Raw genomic sequence first — 17,733 nt, forward strand, 5'->3', positions numbered from 1 at the left:
ATTCTGACTGGTGTGAGGTGGTATCTCATTGTGGTTTTGATTTCTATTTCCTGATGCCAAGCAATGTGGAACATTTTTTTAAGTGTCTGTTGGCCATTTGGATGTCTTCTTTGGAAAAATGTCTGTTCATGTCTTCAGCCCATTTCTTGACTGGATTGTTTATTTTTTGGGTGTTGAGTTTGATAAGTTCTTTATGGATCTTTGATACTAGCCCTTTATCTGATATGTCATTTGCAAATATCTTCTCCCATTCTGTAGGCTGCCTTTTAGTTTTGTTGACTATTTCCTTTGCTGTGCAAAAGTGTTTTATTTCAATGAAGTCCCAATAGCTCATTTTTGCCCTTGCTTCCCTTGCCTTTGGAGACGTGTCTAGCAAGAAGTTGCCAGCTGAGGTCGAAGAAGTTGCTGCCTGTGTTCTCCTCTAGGATTTTGATTGATTCCTGTTCATATTTAGGTCTTTCATCCATTTTGAGTTTATCTCTGTGTATGGTGTAAGAAAATGATCCAGTTTCATTCTTCTGCATGTGGCTGTCTAATTTTCGCAGCACCATTTATTGAAGAGGCTGTCCTTTTTCCATTGGATATTCTTTCCTGCTTTGTTGAAGATTAGTTGACCATAGAGCTGAGGGTCCATTTCTGGGCTTTCTATTCTGTTCTATGATCTATGTGTCTGTTTTTGTGCCAGTACCATACAGTCTTGTTGATTATAGCTTTGTGATGCCACCAGCTTTGGTTTTATTTTCAAGATTTCTCTGGCTATTCTTGGTCTTTTCTGTTTCCATACAAATTTTAGGATTATTTGTTCCAGCTCTGTGAAAAATGTCAATGGTATTTTGATAGAGATTGCATTGAATGTGTAGATTGCTCTGGGCAGCATAGACATTTTCACAGTATTTGTTCTTCCAAAGCATGGAATGTTTTTCCATTTCTTTGTGTCTTCCTCAATTTCTTTTATAAGTCTCCTGTAGTTTTTATACATAAACAATGAATCATGGAACACTACATCAAAAACTAATGATGTACTGTATGGTGACTAACATAACATAAAAATAAAAAATAAGTCTTCTGGACTTTTTAGAATACAGATCCTTTACCTCTTTGGTTGGGTTTATTCCTAGGTATCTTATGGTTTTTGGTGCAATTGTAAATGGGATCGACTCCTTAATTTCTCTTTCTTCTGTCTACTTGTTTGTGTATAGAAATGCAACTGATTTCTGTGCTTTGATTTTGTATCCTGCCATGTTGCTGAATTCCTGTATGAGTTCTAGCAATTTTGGGGTGGAGTCCTTTGAGTTTTCCACATAAAGTGTCATGTCATCTGTGAAGAGAGAGAGTTTGACTTCTCCTTTGCCAATTTGAATGCTTTTTACTTCTTTTTGTTGTCTGATTGCTGAGGCTAGGACTTCTAGTACTATGTTGAACAACAGTGGTGAGAATGGGCATCCCTGTCACTTTCCTGACCTTAGGGGGAAAGCTCTCAGTTTTTCCCAGTTGAGAATGATATTTGCTGTGGGCTTTTTGTATATGGCTTTTATAATATTGGGGTATATTTCCTCTCTCCCTACACTGTGGAGAGTTTTAATCAAGAAAGGATGCTGTATTTTGTCAAATGCTTTTTTCTGCATCAGTTGAGAGGATCATATGGTTTTTGTTCTTTCTTTTATTAATGTGATGAATCATGTTGATTAGTTTGCAAATGTTGAACCACCCTTGCCTCCTAGGAATACATCCCACTTGGTGGTGTTGAATAATCCTTTCAATGTATTGTTGGATCCTATTGCCTAGTATCTTGGTGAGAATTTTTGCATCCCTGTTCATCAAGGATATTGGTCTGTAATTCTCCTTTTTGGTGGGGTCTTTGTCTGGTTTTGGGGTTAAGGTAATGTGGACTCATAGACCGAGTTTGGAAGTCTTCCTTCCAGTTCTGTTTTTTGAAACAGCTTCAGAAGAAAAGGTATTAGTTATTTAAATGTTTGGTAGAATTCCCCTGGAAAGCCATCTGGTCTTGGACTCTTGTTTGTTGGGAGATTTTTGATTACTGCTTCAATTACCTTCCTGATTATGGGTTTGTTCAGTTTTTCAATTTCTTCCTGTTTCAGTTTTGGTAGTTTATAAGTTTCTAGGAATGCGTCCATTTCTTCCAGATTGCCTAATTTATTGGCATATAGTTGCTCATATTTCCTTGGGGTTGATTGTGATCTCTTCTCTTTCATTCATGATTTTATTAATTTGGGTCTTTTCTCTTTTCTTTTTGATAAGTCTGGCTAGGGGTTTATCGATCTTTTTTTAAATATATTTTTTTTATTTATTTATTTGAGAGAGAGAGAATGAGAGAGAGCAAGCACAAGAGAGGGGGGAGGGTCAGAGGGAGAAGCAGACTCCCTGCTGAGCAGGGAGCCTGATGCGGGACTCGATCCCGGGACTCCAGGATCATGACCTGAGCCGAAGGCAGTCGCTTAACCAACTGAGCCACCCAGGCGCCCTAGGGGTTTATCGATCTTATTAATTCTTTCAAAGAACAAGCTTCTAGTTTAATTAATATGTTCTACTGTTCTTTTGTTTTTTTTTTTTTCACTGATTTCTGATCTAATATTTATTATTTCTCTTCTCCTGCTTGACTTAGGCTTTATTTGGTGTTCTTTCTCCAGCTCCTTTAGGTGTAAGATTAGTTTGTGTATTTGAGACTTTTTTAATTTCTTAAGAAAAGTTTGTATCGCTATGTACTTCCCTCTTAAGGCCATTTTTACTGCATCCCAAGGGTTTTGAATAGTTTGTCTTCATTTTAATTTGTTTCCATAATTTTTAAAAATTCTTCTTTAATTTCCTGGTTGATCCATTCATTATTTAGTAGGATGCTCTTTAACCTCCAAATATTTGAGTACCTTCCAAATTTCCTCTTGTGATTGAGTTCAAGTTTCAATGCATTGTGGTCTGAAAATATGCAGGGAATGATCTCAATCTTTTGGTACCAGTTGATACCTGATTTGTGACCCAGTATGTGATCTATTCTGGAGAAAGTTCCATGTGCACTAGAGAAGAATGTGTATTCTGTTACTTTAGGATGGAATGCTGTATATATCTCTGTGAAGTCCATTTGGTCCAGTGTATCATTCAAAGCCCTTGTTTCCTTATTGATTTTCTGCTGTGATCTGTCCATTGCTGTGAGTGAGGTGTTAAAGTCCCCTACTATTATTGTATTATTCTCAATGTGTTTCTTTAACTTTGTTATTAATTGGTTTATATAATTGGCTGCTCCCAAGTTAGGAGCATAAATATTTATAGTTGTTAGATCTTCTTGTTGGATAGTCCCTTTAAGTTGATATAGTGTGCCTCTTCATCCCTTACTACAGTCTTTGGTTTAAAATCTGATTTGTCTGGTATATGGATTGCTACTCCAGCTTTCTTTTGATGTCCATTAGCATGATAAATGATTCTCCATCCCCTCACTTTCAATCTGGAGGTGTCTTTGGGTCTAAAATGAGTCTCTGTAGACAGCATATGGATGGGTTTTGCTTTTTTATCCAATATATTACCCTGTGTCTTCTGATTGGAGCATTTAGCCCGTTTGCATTCAGAATAACTACTGAAAGATATGAATTTGGTGCCATTGTATTACCTGTAAAGTCCCTTGTGTGTCTCTTTGCTTAGAGGATCCACTTTAATATTTCTTGCAGGGCTGGTTTAGTGATTACAAATTCTTTTAGTTTCTGTTTGTCCTGGAAGCTCTTTATCTTTCCTCTTTATCTCTGAATGACAGCCTTGCTGGATAAAGTATTCTTGGCTGCAGTTTTTCTCATTTAGTACCCTGAATATGTCATGCCAGCCCTTTTTGGCCTGCCATGTCTCTGTGGATAGGTCCGTTGCCAGTCTAATGTTCCTACCTTTGTATGTAAAGGACCTCTTGTCTTGAGCTGCTTTCAGGATTTTCTCTTTATCTCTGAAATTTCCAAGCTTCACTATTATATGTTGGGGGTTGATTTATTTTTATTGACTTTGAGGGGGTTTCTTTCTGTCTACTGGACTTGAATGACTCTTTTTTCCCCAGATTAGGGACGTTCTCAACTATGATTTGCTCAAATATACCTTCTGTCCCTCTCTCTCTTTTTTCTTCCCCTGGGACCCCAATAATTTGAATATATTTTGCTTTATGGTATTGCTGATTTCAAAGCTTCCCCTCATGGTATTAGTTGTTTTTCTCTCTTTTCTTAGCTTCCTTCCTTTCTATCCTTGTGTATTCTTCATCATGGGCTCTCTTCTGTCTCATTTACCCTAGTTGTTAGAACATCCATCTTTAGACTGCATCTCAGTTAAAGCATTTTTAATTTTGGCCTGATTATATTTTATTTCTGCACTAAGAGATTCTCTAGTGTCTTTTATGCTTTTTTCCAAGCTCAGCTAGTAACATTATAATCATTATTCTGCATTCTAGGTCTTATATTTTACTTATATCAATATTGATTAGGTGTATGGCAGAGAGGTCTATGATTCTTTCTTTTGCTGTGAATTTCTCCTAGTTATTTTGCTCAGAGAAGAATAGATGAATGAGAGAACAAAATAAAAAATATCAACCACGACCCTAGCAAGATACATACTAGAGAAATCTGAAGAGGTAAGAAACCAAAAAAGAAAGGAAAAAAAAAAAAAAGGGAAAAAAGAAAATATAATCTCCCAGGTGGACAAAACTGGGTGATCCACTTGGTCCTGGGTATATTTTGGTCTGTTTGTTAGAAGACACTGAATCCCAAAATTGTAAAGAAAGAAAAACTTATATATATACAAAAAAAAAAAAAATAAATACCATGATAGGAAGCCAAAACTGAAGAATATATCTATAAAATGTAAATGTAAAAGTGAAAATTAAAAAAAGACTTAAAAACAAAGAGTTGATAAAATAAGAAATTAGTTGAGAAGGAAAAAGAAGAAAACAGAAAAGCAGAAAGAAAATTGGAAATGGAAAGACTAAAGTTTCATGAGAAAAAACCTTGAATTCTGTATAGTGTTTTCCCCTAGCACAGGAGTTTTTCAGTTCTGTGTGTTCCATAAGCTTGGTATTCACCTGAGATCCTGCTGGTCTTCTGGGGGAGGAGCCTGTTGTACTGCTTCTCAGGTGTCTTTGCCTCGGTGGAGTTGCACCACCCCTTGCCAGGGCGCGGGGCTCAGTGTAAGCTGCTTGGGGTTTCTCTATGTGACTTTTGTTCCCTGAAGCCTTTTCCCACTGCTTTAGAGGATGAAGATAAAAGTAAAAATAGCAGGGCCTCAATCTCCAGCCCCAGAGCTGAATGATCTCTACCCCCATTCTTCAGTGCACCAGCAGGGAGAAGCAGTCAATCCCTTTGGTGTGCGCCAAACTCTGTAGACTCCTTTGGTGCACACCCACACCAGTCCTCCCAGGGGAGGGATGGGGGGGTCTCACCACAGCCCAGCCACTTCCTGTGCCCCTGCTTGGGGAGTGGTTGCCTCATCTCACAATGGTTGCCATTTGCTGGGCCCCTGCTTGGAGAGCCGTTCACGGTTTATGGCAACACCTAGCTGAGAGGCCACTCCAGGGCTTGCTAATTGTAGCTGGCTTCCCTGCTCCAATGCTTGGGAGCTCTGCCACACTCAGGCACCTCTTTTCTTTCTGTTACCCTAGGGATCCTGAGATCCCCGCCACACTGTCCCACCTAGGATTCTGCCCCACTTCGTCACCTGAGCACCTTTCAGGTAGGGACATCCTTCACTGGAGCAGACTTTTTTTTTTTTTTTATTTTTTATTCTTATGTTAATCCCCATACATTACATCATTAGTTTTAGATGTAGTGTTCCATGATTCATTGTTTGTGCATAACACCCAGTGCTCCATGCAGAATGTGCCCTCCTCAATACCCACCACCAGGCTAACCCATCCTCCCACCCCCCTCCCCTCTAGAACCCTCAGTTTGTTTTTCAGAGTCCATCGCACTGGAGCAGACTTTTAAAAGTTCTGATTTTGTGCTCTGCTGCTATATCACTTTCCAGTGCCAGTTTATGAAGGCTCCCTCCCCCCTATGGTTTCTCTTCCAATATATCCCTTCAGATTCACGTATCTGCACCTCCTACCTTGCAAAAGTGGTCGCTTTTCTATTTGTAGAATTGTAGCAATTTTTTTCTTAGATCTCAGGTTGAATTCACAGGTGTTCAGAATGATTTGATAGATATCTAGCTGAATTCAAGGGGCCAGATGAAATGTGGGTCCCCTACTCTTCTGTCATTTTCCCTCCTCCTCCTATATTTATTTTTTTGAGAGAGAGAGAGCAAGAGCGGGGAGGGACAGAGGGAGAGAGAGTCTTAGCAGACTCTGCACTGAGTGTGGAGCCTGATGCGGGGCTCAATCTCAGGACCCTGAGATCATGACCTGAACCTAAACTGAGAGTTGGATGCTCAACTGATTGCTCCACTTTCAGGAGTCATTTAGTTTAAAGAGGCAGAAGTCTGGCCCACCTTCATTCATGCAGCCATAGAGCAGAACTCTATGTTCTGGAGAACAGAAATGAAATACTCTGAGTGTTGACCATCTAGCTTCTAACTCAGTGCTCAGTGGTCTGGGAAGCTGTGAACATGACAGGGCTTGGTTCTCCTTCTCTAGGAGGCTTGTTGTAGAAGTAATAAAATAAAAGAAGTAATAAAATGCCTCACTAACTACAAATACCAGTCAGCACAGGGTGAGGGAGAGAAATCAGTTGAGATAGTTAGTTCAGGAAAATGACTGTAATGCTGACATGAGACCCACTAAGCAGGTTAAAATTTACTCCATCATAAATTTGTATTCTTTAGCAACTTTCTTGAACTGATTTCATGGATTTCCCCTACATAATGTGTCTCAATCTCCCAGATTTGTTCAGTCCCACAGTAACCAACTTTATTTGGGCAACTGCCAAGTGGGTTAGTTTCAACACTGATGGAGGGATGTCTTTGAGGCAGTGAGTCTGTCCAGAGAGAGGTCTGGTTGTTATTTCAAGTGACCAGGAGAAGAAACAGTACTGGAGCATGTCTGGGAGCTGGGCCAGATAAGGCAGAGAAAACCAACCGCTGTACCCCACAACCATTTGCAACCCTGATTTCAGACAGGAGAAATCATGTGTAGATCCACCAACAGGTGGAATGTGGTTTCTTGCCACAACAATTCAGGGCTTATATCATAAAGAATCATGAAGTTAATAAAGCCTTTCTTCCCTTCTATCCTCTGCCCAACTTCCCTATTTGATATCATTAGCATTTCAGTGTTTCTTCCTCCTAACCAGTTCTTGCTTTCTGAGCTTTGACATACCTGGTTAACTCTCCTGGACCTTTGAGTAACCTCATGTATTGTTCTTCAGTGTCCTTCTTGTACTACTCCGGCCTCTGCTCCCAATGCTTTAGCACCAGTGGCTTCTTTCAAGTCATCGCACCTCCTTCTGCCATAGGATCTTTGCTCTGGAACCCAGGGACTTAATTAAGAAACAAAGAAAAAGAGTATTTTATAGGGTTTGGAGAAAGGGAATGAAATACTTCCTGGTAGCATTTCAGACAACAGATAACCCATAATGCTGACTTGCTTGGAGATGCAGATGGAAATTTGTGCTGTTTGTTTTCCCTCCCCACAGCTAGGGTCAGCTCTAACATGACCCCATGAATAGATGAGCAAAAGCACAGATGCTAGATATCAGTACGGTGCTGAGCGGGTCCACTAATGCTTCTAGAATTGAAACTCTCTTGTTCTAACATGTGCTTAATTCAATGCTATGCTTAAAATATGCCTTGACACAGCCCAATGTCTACATTACAGAAAACAAATCTCTTTTCTTCATCAGAGTTACCCAAGAACAAGGTGTAGTAATTCTGCTCTGGTGGGTAAGGATTAGACAAATCAATTGGATGCTCAGGGACAGTTTATACTTTAGCAGAAGACCAATAATTTTATTTATTTATTTATTTTTAAAAAAGATTTATTTATTTATTTGAGACAGAGAGAATGAGAGAGACAGAGAGCACCTGAGAGGGGGGAGGGTTAGCGGGAGAAGCAGGCTCCCTGCCGAGCAGGGAGACCGATGCGGGACTCGATCCAGGGACTCCAGGATCATGACCTGAGCTGAAGGCAGTCGCTTAACCAACTGAGCCACCCAAGCGCCCTAAAAGAAGACCAATAATTTTAAAACATAGAACCTTAACCTCCTTGATCAATGGTTATTGGGCATGGATATAGGGAACTCCTGTAAGAGATTTTATAATTTAGAAGTAAAATATATATACACACCAATTACACACATGTAGGTACAATAGTGAAAATCCAAAGTGAAGATTGAAACATTTAAGGAGGCTTTAATGTTAATTAGACTCATTTTTTAAAGAAAAGGAGGCTCACACATTTAAGTAAGGAATAAGCAAAGATTTGTACTCCAGTAGACATTTCCTAAATACACCATTCTCTTCTAAGAGCAATTGCAGTGCTTCCCAACGTGCCCATCAGAGGTCTCTCCTTTGGCCCCACTTCTTCCTATACCCACCCCATCAGTAAAATTTTGTCTGGTTCCTGTGCTTATGTTACAGTGGTGGAGATGATCCAATTAGGTCTATTGGTAGGACTAAGTTCAAGATTCTATTGAAGAAATAAAAGAATTTGACTCCCATTTCCCTTTTGTCACCCTAACCACCTTGTGTTTCCATTGCTTTGCATTTGCAGAGAAAATCTTCAGGGAAGGGCTTATCATGTATCCTTGGAATTCACACTCTTGGCACCCTCAATTATGCCAGTGACACCAGCAGGTAAGCAGGAAAGATCTCTTGTACATTCATGAACCCTCTTCAGAGATGCAGCTACGTGTGTGTTAAGGCTGATGATCTGTTTCCTGTTTCGTAATAAGCATCCCTCCAGAGGGCTGCAGATTTCTTCAAGGCCCTGCAGGAGAGGTAAACAAAATCATCAGTAGGTGAGACTTTACAGTACAAGGAGCTTCTCCATATAACATGTGCTCTTTTACTTGATTCAGGGCAATGTTGTCATTGTCAACTATATCTGATAGACATTTTTTTCTGTTGCCCAGCGAAGGGAGTCAAATACACTGCATTGTTTTTTAGCAGATGAGTTCACCTTTCCTATAAGGAAGAGATTGAGTTTTTATTTCATTTTATTCTCTTTTGTACCCCAAATCACCAATTGTTCTTTTTTCTAGTATTAAAAAAGTCTCTGAGTCCCTATAAGATAAAGCATATACCTCTATACCAACCCATCCTATATCTACCCACCCATCATATTGTATAATGTGAAGGACATTTTTTTAGGCTTTGGGGATATAGCAATGAGTAGGAGAGACATGAGTCCCATCTACATGGAGTTCTTGGTCTAGGTTGGGAGACATATATTAAATAATATATTACCACAATGTTATTTAATCATGATTGTGATAAAGGTCACAAGTGAAGAGAAGCAGGTGTTGCGAGAGTGGATGTTAGATTTAGTCCTGGGGATGAGGGGAGACTGAGATGAAGAAAAGGCATTTATGAGCCTTGGAAAGCAGATAGAAATTGAGAAGGCGATATGAGGGGAGGTAGTGGGCTGAAGAACATTCTAGGCAGAAGAAAAGGTGGCAAAGGACAGGAAATGGTAAGGGGCAAAGAGTTCTGTAACAACTGAAGAGAAGCCAGATATCTGGAAGGTAGAAGAGGGAAATGGGAGTGGTGGGGAGTCTGAAACTGGGAGCACTGTCCAGAGGTCAGATCAGGCCAGGACTGGCCTTATTGGCTTCATTCAAGACACTGGTATTTTCTTTTTTTTTTTTTTCCTAATTGAAAAGAAAGAGAAACTTATTACACCCAGATCATGGGCTGTTAATTTTTTGTAGGGGGGTGTGAATACACCAAGATGAGTACAGATTTTCAGTTCCAGCAAGCTTCTCTGTTCTTGGTCAGTTATCACTCTCTGATCCACACATTTATGTCCCTGGACCCTGTAGGCATCTAAGTTTGTAACTCTGAGCGAGATGATTGGAGAGTCCCCTCCAGCACATAAATTATAAAGCCTGATAAGGCTCTGCAGGGGATACAGGGACAAATAACACAGAGCCCTGGTCTTAAGAAGCTTGAAATTTAGTAGGGAAGCAAGGCATTTTCACTAAGAAGTACCTAGAAGGCAGTAGGAACACGATAAGAATTATTTATTATCATTGCATTGTTGATGTTGTTCCCTGAAGGGTCTCATGTCCATGCTGGGCATACAGATGCCCTATAATAAATAGTTGTTGAGTAAATGATTCACAAGGCAGTGACAGTCTGGGGACCAGCAGGGTGGGGAAATAAGAGCTGTAAGCTGAAAGACTCTGTAATTACCGGACAATATCTCCAAATGCTTCCAACATGGGCTTACTCACATACGGCAATCCATGCTTGGCACACAGTGACCTCACCAGGGGTGCCACCTTGTGATAATTATGGCGTGGCATTGTGGGAAACAGACTAGGGAAACAGAGACAGGAGATACAAAACTTAGATAAAAAGATCTTAGATAAAAACCCTGAAGGAGTTTTCTTTCCCCTATTACTAGATAAAACTCTATTAGCAATGCAGGCCCAACCTTGACATTGTACAGTACTTCTGTTCTAGGAAGTTCAAAACTCTTGTCAAAACACTCTAATCTTATCTCTTAATCCTCTGCAAGCCCTGTGGGTGGCAAATGTTTGGGAAGACTTAAGAGAATTACCTCTATCAAATATATTTATTTTTGGCCAGGTCAAATGAAAGTAGAGGGTTTTCTACTATTTTGAATTACCTAGAGAGCTGGAGATATCTCTCCCCCCACTCTTTGTCTCTCTCTGTATATACATTTAACTCCTGTACAATGAATGTGTTGAGTATTCAGTAAGTTTCAGTCAAGGTATGTGGGGGAAAGTTCTAGGATAGAAATAAGAAGTGAGGAGAGATGGGTTTTATCCAAGGCTTTCACTAATCAGCCAGATGAACTTCTTGGCCTTTAACCTTCTCTTTGATAAAATATGAATAATAATCTTTACTGTTTTGCTGAGATTTTAAAGATTTTCTTTCTTTCTTTAATTTAGAGAGAGAAAGTGAGAGAAAGAGAGAGAGAGGGCACTGGGGGGGTGGGCAGGGGCAGAGAGAGAAGGAGAGAATCTCCAGCTGACTCTGGGCTGAGAGCTGAGCTCAGTGTGGCACTTGATCCCATGATGCTGAGATCATGACGTAAGCCAAAATCAAGAGTCAGATGCATAACTGACTGAGCCACCCAGGTGCCCCTTGCTGAGATTTTAAAGGACTAACAGGAGAGAAAGAATGAGAAAATCCCATGAGTAGATAATAAGATCTTTTTCCTTCTCTATCATGGATATGGCTTAGATGAATAGGATGTGGAAAGTCTCTTCCTCGAATATTCTGGAGAGACTGACTTTCAAAGTACTATCATTTTTTCTTTCTTTAGTGCACGTCCACATAACTGCCCATTGGTAAAGTATTTCCAGATATCATTTGGAAATTGCAGCAGGAACTGGATTTCATTGTTAATTATTTTGTAACCTCAGCTCTAAAGATTTAGATTGATATTAATATTAAATCTTAATTAAGTTTCAACACAACTTGGTTACACAAGTATTATGATTTTTCTTGGGTTTTGCCAACAAACCACATGCAAAACCAAACCAAAACAAAACAAAACAAAAAACAATCACCAGTTCCTAGGTCCTTGGGGATCTAGAAATTGAGTCATTGGTATTTTTTTCAAGATTTCACTTCATTTACTCACAATTGTTACACCTTCTTTTCTTTCTTCCCTTCCTTACCATTAATGTTTATAGAAAGATAGCAGCCTTTAGAAAATTCTGGTTCATTTTTTCCCTCTGAAATCTTGTGTGTAGGGCTCTGCTCTGGACTGTATGGGGGGGACTGTCCTAAGTGACAGCCCTTGCCTTTTACCATGGACTGTTGTTATTACTCACTGGTGCTCGATTTGGAAGTTCAGGTGCCCAGTGAACCAGTCATTGAAAAAGGACTGTTCAACATTACAGGTGGCCAAGACCTGCAAAGAAAAATCTTACATTAGATGTAAATGAGCCAAGTGTTAAAGAAAATATTTATTTATTCCTTTAATAAGTTAATTGTTCAATAAGTACTTATTTTGTAAGTTTTCATGGATGAGGACTCTGGCAGAGGAAAGTGGGATTGTAGGATTTTGGTAGAGATTGTAGGGGTTAGAATACCATTTCCATAGAGTACACTTGAAGGACTTCTAGATGGGAAGTAAGGCATTCAATTGTTCCAATCCTGGGTTCTGGGCATAGAAGTGCATTTCAGTGTAAGTAGTTTTCTTTGTAATCTAATATATTTTATTTTATGAATTTAAAACCCTTATCCTAGGAAGGGGTTCATGGGCTTATCCAGACTGCCAAGATTAAGAACTCTTATGAGTGTTACTTTATTCAATGCCTTTCTAAGGTTTAATTCTAGTTGGGGTTGCCATTTTGAATGTTATTTTTGTGGTTGTTCTATGTCAGTGTTTCTCAAAGTGTACTTCAGCACACCTTGGGGTTCTCTAGGAACCTTTCAGGGGATCTGCAAGGTCAAAACTATTTCCAGAATACTTCTAAGATAGAATTTGCCTTTTTCATTTTTCAAACTCTCATGCCTGTACAGTGGATTTTTTTTCCAGAGGCTTCTAAATATGAGATGGCATCATCAGTCTGATGTTTAAAGTGTATTGATTGGTTTTATTTTTGTTATTTTAAAGTTAATTAATAAATAAATGTTTTAAAATTCTGTTTCAATTTCAAATATAGTAAATATCAGTGGATATAATCTACATAAACAAAAGCTCTTTGACGTTTTCAGTAACTTCTAAGAATATAAGGTGGTTCTGTGGCCAAAAAGTTTGAGGACCAATACTCTATGCTCTAATTGAAGGTCCACTGAATTTAGGAATGAGCTTGGAGAACGTGGTATAATAACAGGATTCTCCAGTTAATTATGACACAGTCAGTGGAAAGCTTAGGAGGCTGGGGTATTCCGCACTGATCATAACTCTGTTAATCTTTAACAGCATGCTCAGAGAACATGCCATGTCTCCTCTCTGGGCCTTTCTATCTATACAATGAAATGAGGTGAATTCCAGGGTCCTTCTAGGTGTAAGATTCATTTTGTAATTCTAGGAACTCAGATTCACTTGAAAGGCTGTGTTGTGTGGGGGATGGGTCAGCAAACTTTTTCTATAAAGTGCAAGGCAATAAATCTTTTGATTCTCTGTTATAGTTACTCAGTTTTGTTGTTGTAGAATGAAGGCAGGCATAGAAAATATGTAACTGTACAAGCATGGCTGTATTCCAATAAAATTTTATTTACAAAAACAGGCAATGGGCTGGATTTGGCCCTTGGACTATAGTTTACTGACCCTTCGTTTAGAGCGATGGCTTTGAAATCAGACTGCCTATGTTTAAAACCTGCTTTCTACCACTGACTAGCTGTGTGATCTTATACAAATTACTCAACTTCTTTATGCCTTAATTTTATCATCTATGAAGTAGTAAAACCATAGCACCTGTATCATGTAGTTACATGCAAAGCAGTGGACAGTGCCTGGCCCCTAGTAAGCATTCCACAAGTATAAATTATTATTATTTGAGGTAACCAGACTAAATCAGTATGGTCTCAAGGATCTTCTCTTAGGAACTTCACATTACCTGGGTGCTGAACCAGTTCCGGTTCTCCTCTGTGCTCATTTTCATTGGTATATGGCTCATTTGGGTAACATATGTCATCCAGGGACTTTCAAGAAACCTTTCAGAGAATAAAAGGAGGAAGTGATAACTCCTTGGGGTATTTCAGTTCCTATCACTGGGCTTGTACAACTGCTGGCAGATCTGGCTGAGCATTGGAAGAAATGGAAGGGAATCAAAGATTCCAATAAGATGGTAGTCCTTTGTTTTCCTCTTTGGAGGCCCTTTATATATAGAGATGACACACTAGGCTTTGGTCACGTGACCAGCCTTGCAGCCTAATGAATGGGAGCAGTAACCCCAAAGTTCGCTGCAGCATTGGCCCAAGGATCAAAAGATACCTAGGACATATGCAAAGTGATGACAACTTTGGCTTTGTCATCAGATAGAACTGAATTCAAGTTCTGGTTTGGCACCAGCACTGGCCCTTACTTGCTCTATAACCTTGACAAATGATTTAATCTCTCTGAGCTTCAGCTTTCTTAGCAGAAAAATGAAGACGATGCTATCCTACATCATCAAAGGATTGTTCAAGGATTACATCAAATAGGATAACGCAGATAAATCCTTTATCCAAGTGCCTGATGTATAGTAGCTGTCAATATCCTTATTATTATGTAGGGTTTAGAATAATAATGTGAAAGAATGGGCAAGGAATAAATTGGAAAGTTGAAGAGAGCTCTTTAGTCATTTTGGTTTTGGGAAAATCTCTAGTCATAAAATAACCAGTAAAAATTCCTGTCCTTCCATTATTTTTGGCAAGGATTATGGTGTCCAGCTGGATTACAATTCTAAAGAAACTGGGTGTCGGATGGGATTTTGCAATTGGGAATTAAACATGTGGAAAGAAAAGGACAAGATTGGGCAAATTCTTTTTCCAAGGAACTTTTCTTTTTCAACTTTTTTTTTTTTTTCATGGAAATGTCTCAGTTACAGAGAATCAGGCCTGCTGTCCCAATCTTCTGCTAATCACAAACAGCTCAGATAAGGAAGGTAAGAGGATCATTTAGGTTATGGGAATAAAAGAATATTCTTGCTTTCTTACTTGACCACATATATGAGCAACATGGTTCCGAAGATTCCATAGAAAGGGCCTAATGTGATGAAATAGCGGATGTAAAAGCTGCTGACCCAGGCAATGTCCTGCAGAGAGAATGACTGACCATTAAATGTCCTGGACACAATTTCATTTCCCCTTCATTGGGCGAGGGCTAAGTCTTATGCCTTATTAGTCAAGGAAGCTACATCTGGAAGGGACTAAGCATTTTCATGTCCCCTTTTCTATCTCATCTAGCTTCAGAGGATGAGTCAAGTTACTCACGTCCCAATATCTTTGGAAGTACATCAGTTGCATGGATTTCATGTTGAAATATACAGGTATGAGGAGAGGGATCCCAACTGAAAAAGAACAACAACAAACAAATATGGTGAGTAAATGAGTAGAATGTGACCCTAGTGCATGTCACTCCTGGAATGTTGCCCTGAGAAGCGATGCAAAGTGGAGATCCACAGCCACATCCTGGACTCCATGGGGGTCTTTGAGTCTCTGAGGCTGAAACAGGAATTTGGTTCAAGCTCTCTCAAGAAGACTAAGGCAGCTTTGAAAATTTGAGTCATTCTTGATAGAGGCATCCCAGAAAAGCTTCTGCTTTGAACTTTCATGCTTTCTCAAGGTACATGGAATCCTTCAGTCCATCACAATCCTTAGGATTGATTGGGCCCTGTCACAATATGTCAAGGTGGTAGAAATACAGAAGCAATACTCATTTTCTGACCAGATGGTTATTTACCTGCTTCTCCCCCAGGACCAGTGAGGCTGCCTAGAGTACAAAGGAGTCTAATGGAGTCCCTCTGAGTTTTGACAACTCTGTCCTTGACCAGACTTTAGTTAGAGCCTTCTTTTTTGACTAGGTCTCACTGTTGGCCTCCAGACTCTCAAACTCTACAAACTCTTAGCACAAATGATTTTGTCTATACCCCACACTGAGAGACTAGTACAACAGGAGCAGAGTTTCTAACAGCTCAAGGCCACACCTTTGGGGTGACCCCAGACCCTTAGAGGTCTGCCTGAGAAAGTTCAATACTGCCAAAACTGACTATAGGTCTCAGACCTTCCTTTTCTTAGAGTATTTCTGTTAGAAAACTTACAATTGTAAAATCCTTTCTTTTGTCTCTTTGAAATACATCTCCTACAACCCAGAAATATCTTTCTCAAGGACCTGGGAGTCATTCCTTTGAATATAATTGTCCAGGATAGGCCCTGTCTCCCAGTCTCTCTGTGGGGTGAGGGAAGTGGGACCCTAACTTTCATAAGCACCAGGTAGCAGACACAGATGGCCTAATCACACTGACCAACTTTCTCTCCCCTCAATGTCTCTTGGTAATTTCCTTAGCACACCCAGTGTTTAAAAAAGTCTCCCACCTTTTGTTTTAGCAGAACTAAGCTCAGTTTATACTGAAGTCCCTTTCCCCTACTACAGAAGCCTGAATAAAATCTGTCCTGTCAACTTTAAAAAATTCCAGTTCTGTTTCTCTTTGACAGTTTGAGCATGACGTACTTGTACCTGAGATGCTAAGTTGGCAATTGAAGGAAAAGGACACAATGAAACAGCTCCCAAGGGCAGAGTTCTGTGAGATGGGCATTCTGCAGTGAATCCACACCATCCATTTATTACTCATAAGCTAAGGTCATATTGCAGCACTACAGACAGGGAAGAAGGCTCAGAAAAGAAATTCCAACAGCTTTTTTCTTATATGAACACACCTCTGGTTAGGCTGGAGATCAGCTACCTTTCAAAATGGGGCACTGATATCCTCATTCCTCTTTTTGGTCATGCAGGAGGAGAGGGTGACTATCATAGGAAGGGGCTGCAGAATTCCAGCAGTGGAAGGGGCAGCAGTGGAGATTGACCCCCATACCTCAAAAAATGGGCCCACAGACCATCCTGGTCAGGCATGTTACAGATGACCACTGGTGCCCAACATTTGGGCAAATCAGATAATCTGCAACAGAGTCTCTCAATCCCAGCAATATTGGCATTTTGGGCCTGGTAATTTCTTGTTGTTATGGGCTGTCCTGTGTATTGTAGGGGGTTTAACAGAACCACTGGCTTCTACCTACTGGGTACCAGCCCTATCCCTTCCCCTCCATTGTGTTAACCAAAAATGTCTCCAGACATTTTTGTCTAAGTCCCATTGGGACAACATTATTTCTGGTAGAGAACACTGATCTACAGGAAATGTTTGGGACCTTCCCTGATTTTGTCTTATTTCTCAAATGTGTAAGCATTTTTTAGATGAGTGTATTTTGGGGTTCCATGAAAACTTTGTGAACTGACATGAATTTGATTTTGGTTAAGAACAAAGCATTTTTGGGGAGGGGGTGGGAGGATGGGTTGGCCTGGTGGTGGGTATTGAGGAGGGCACGTTCTGCATGGAGCACTGGGTGTTATGCACAAACAATGAATCATGGAACACTTCATCTAGAACTAATGATGTAATGTATGGGGATTAACATAAGAATAAAAAAAAAACTCTAAAAAAAAAAAAAGAACAAAGCATTTTTAATTCTTTCAAAGAAGCAGCTTCTAGTTTTGTTGATCTGTTCTACTGTTTTTTTTTTATTTCTATATCATCGATTTCTGCTTTAATCTTTTTGTTGTGCACTTTAAAAATTTTATTATGTTATGTTAATCACCACACATTACATCATTAGTTTTTGATGTAGTGTTCCATGATTCATTGTTTGCGTATAACACCCAGTGCTCCATTCAATATGTGCCCTCTTTAATACCCATCACCAGGCTAACCCATCCCCCCAACCCCCTCCCTTCTAGAACCCTCAGTTTATTTCTCAGAGTCCATAGTCTCTCATGGTTCATCTCCCCCTCCAATTTCCCCCCCTTCATTTTTCCCTTCCTACTATCTTCTTCTTCTTCTTCTTCTTTTTTAACATATAATGTATTATTTGTTTCAGAGGTACAGGTCTGTGATTCAACAGTCTTACACAATTCACAGTGCTCACCAT

At 39.7% G+C, this 17,733-nt stretch overlaps 1 protein-coding gene across 1 annotated transcript in view; it reads right to left on the minus strand.

Annotated features, from left to right (window-relative positions):
* Positions 1-8,811: 8,811 nt before the first annotated feature.
* The window catches only part of LOC102744996 (fatty acid desaturase 2-like protein FADS2B), a 26,099-nt gene continuing 17,177 nt past the window's right edge, over positions 8,812-17,733 (minus strand). The window contains exons 7-12 of the mRNA XM_006728590.2: positions 15,028-15,104; positions 14,752-14,849; positions 13,671-13,767; positions 11,937-12,016; positions 10,321-10,446; positions 8,812-8,893 (exon numbers count right to left, since the gene is read on the minus strand). Coding sequence (XP_006728653.2) covers positions 8,812-8,893; positions 10,321-10,446; positions 11,937-12,016; positions 13,671-13,767; positions 14,752-14,849; positions 15,028-15,104 — 560 coding nt within the window. The remainder of the gene's footprint in view (positions 8,894-10,320; positions 10,447-11,936; positions 12,017-13,670; positions 13,768-14,751; positions 14,850-15,027; positions 15,105-17,733) is intronic.

This window comes from Leptonychotes weddellii, chromosome 11 (assembly GCF_054177405.1).
Source record: "Leptonychotes weddellii isolate Sample4059 chromosome 11, ASM5417740v2, whole genome shotgun sequence".
In the NCBI taxonomy this organism is placed as follows: domain Eukaryota; kingdom Metazoa; phylum Chordata; class Mammalia; order Carnivora; family Phocidae; genus Leptonychotes; species Leptonychotes weddellii.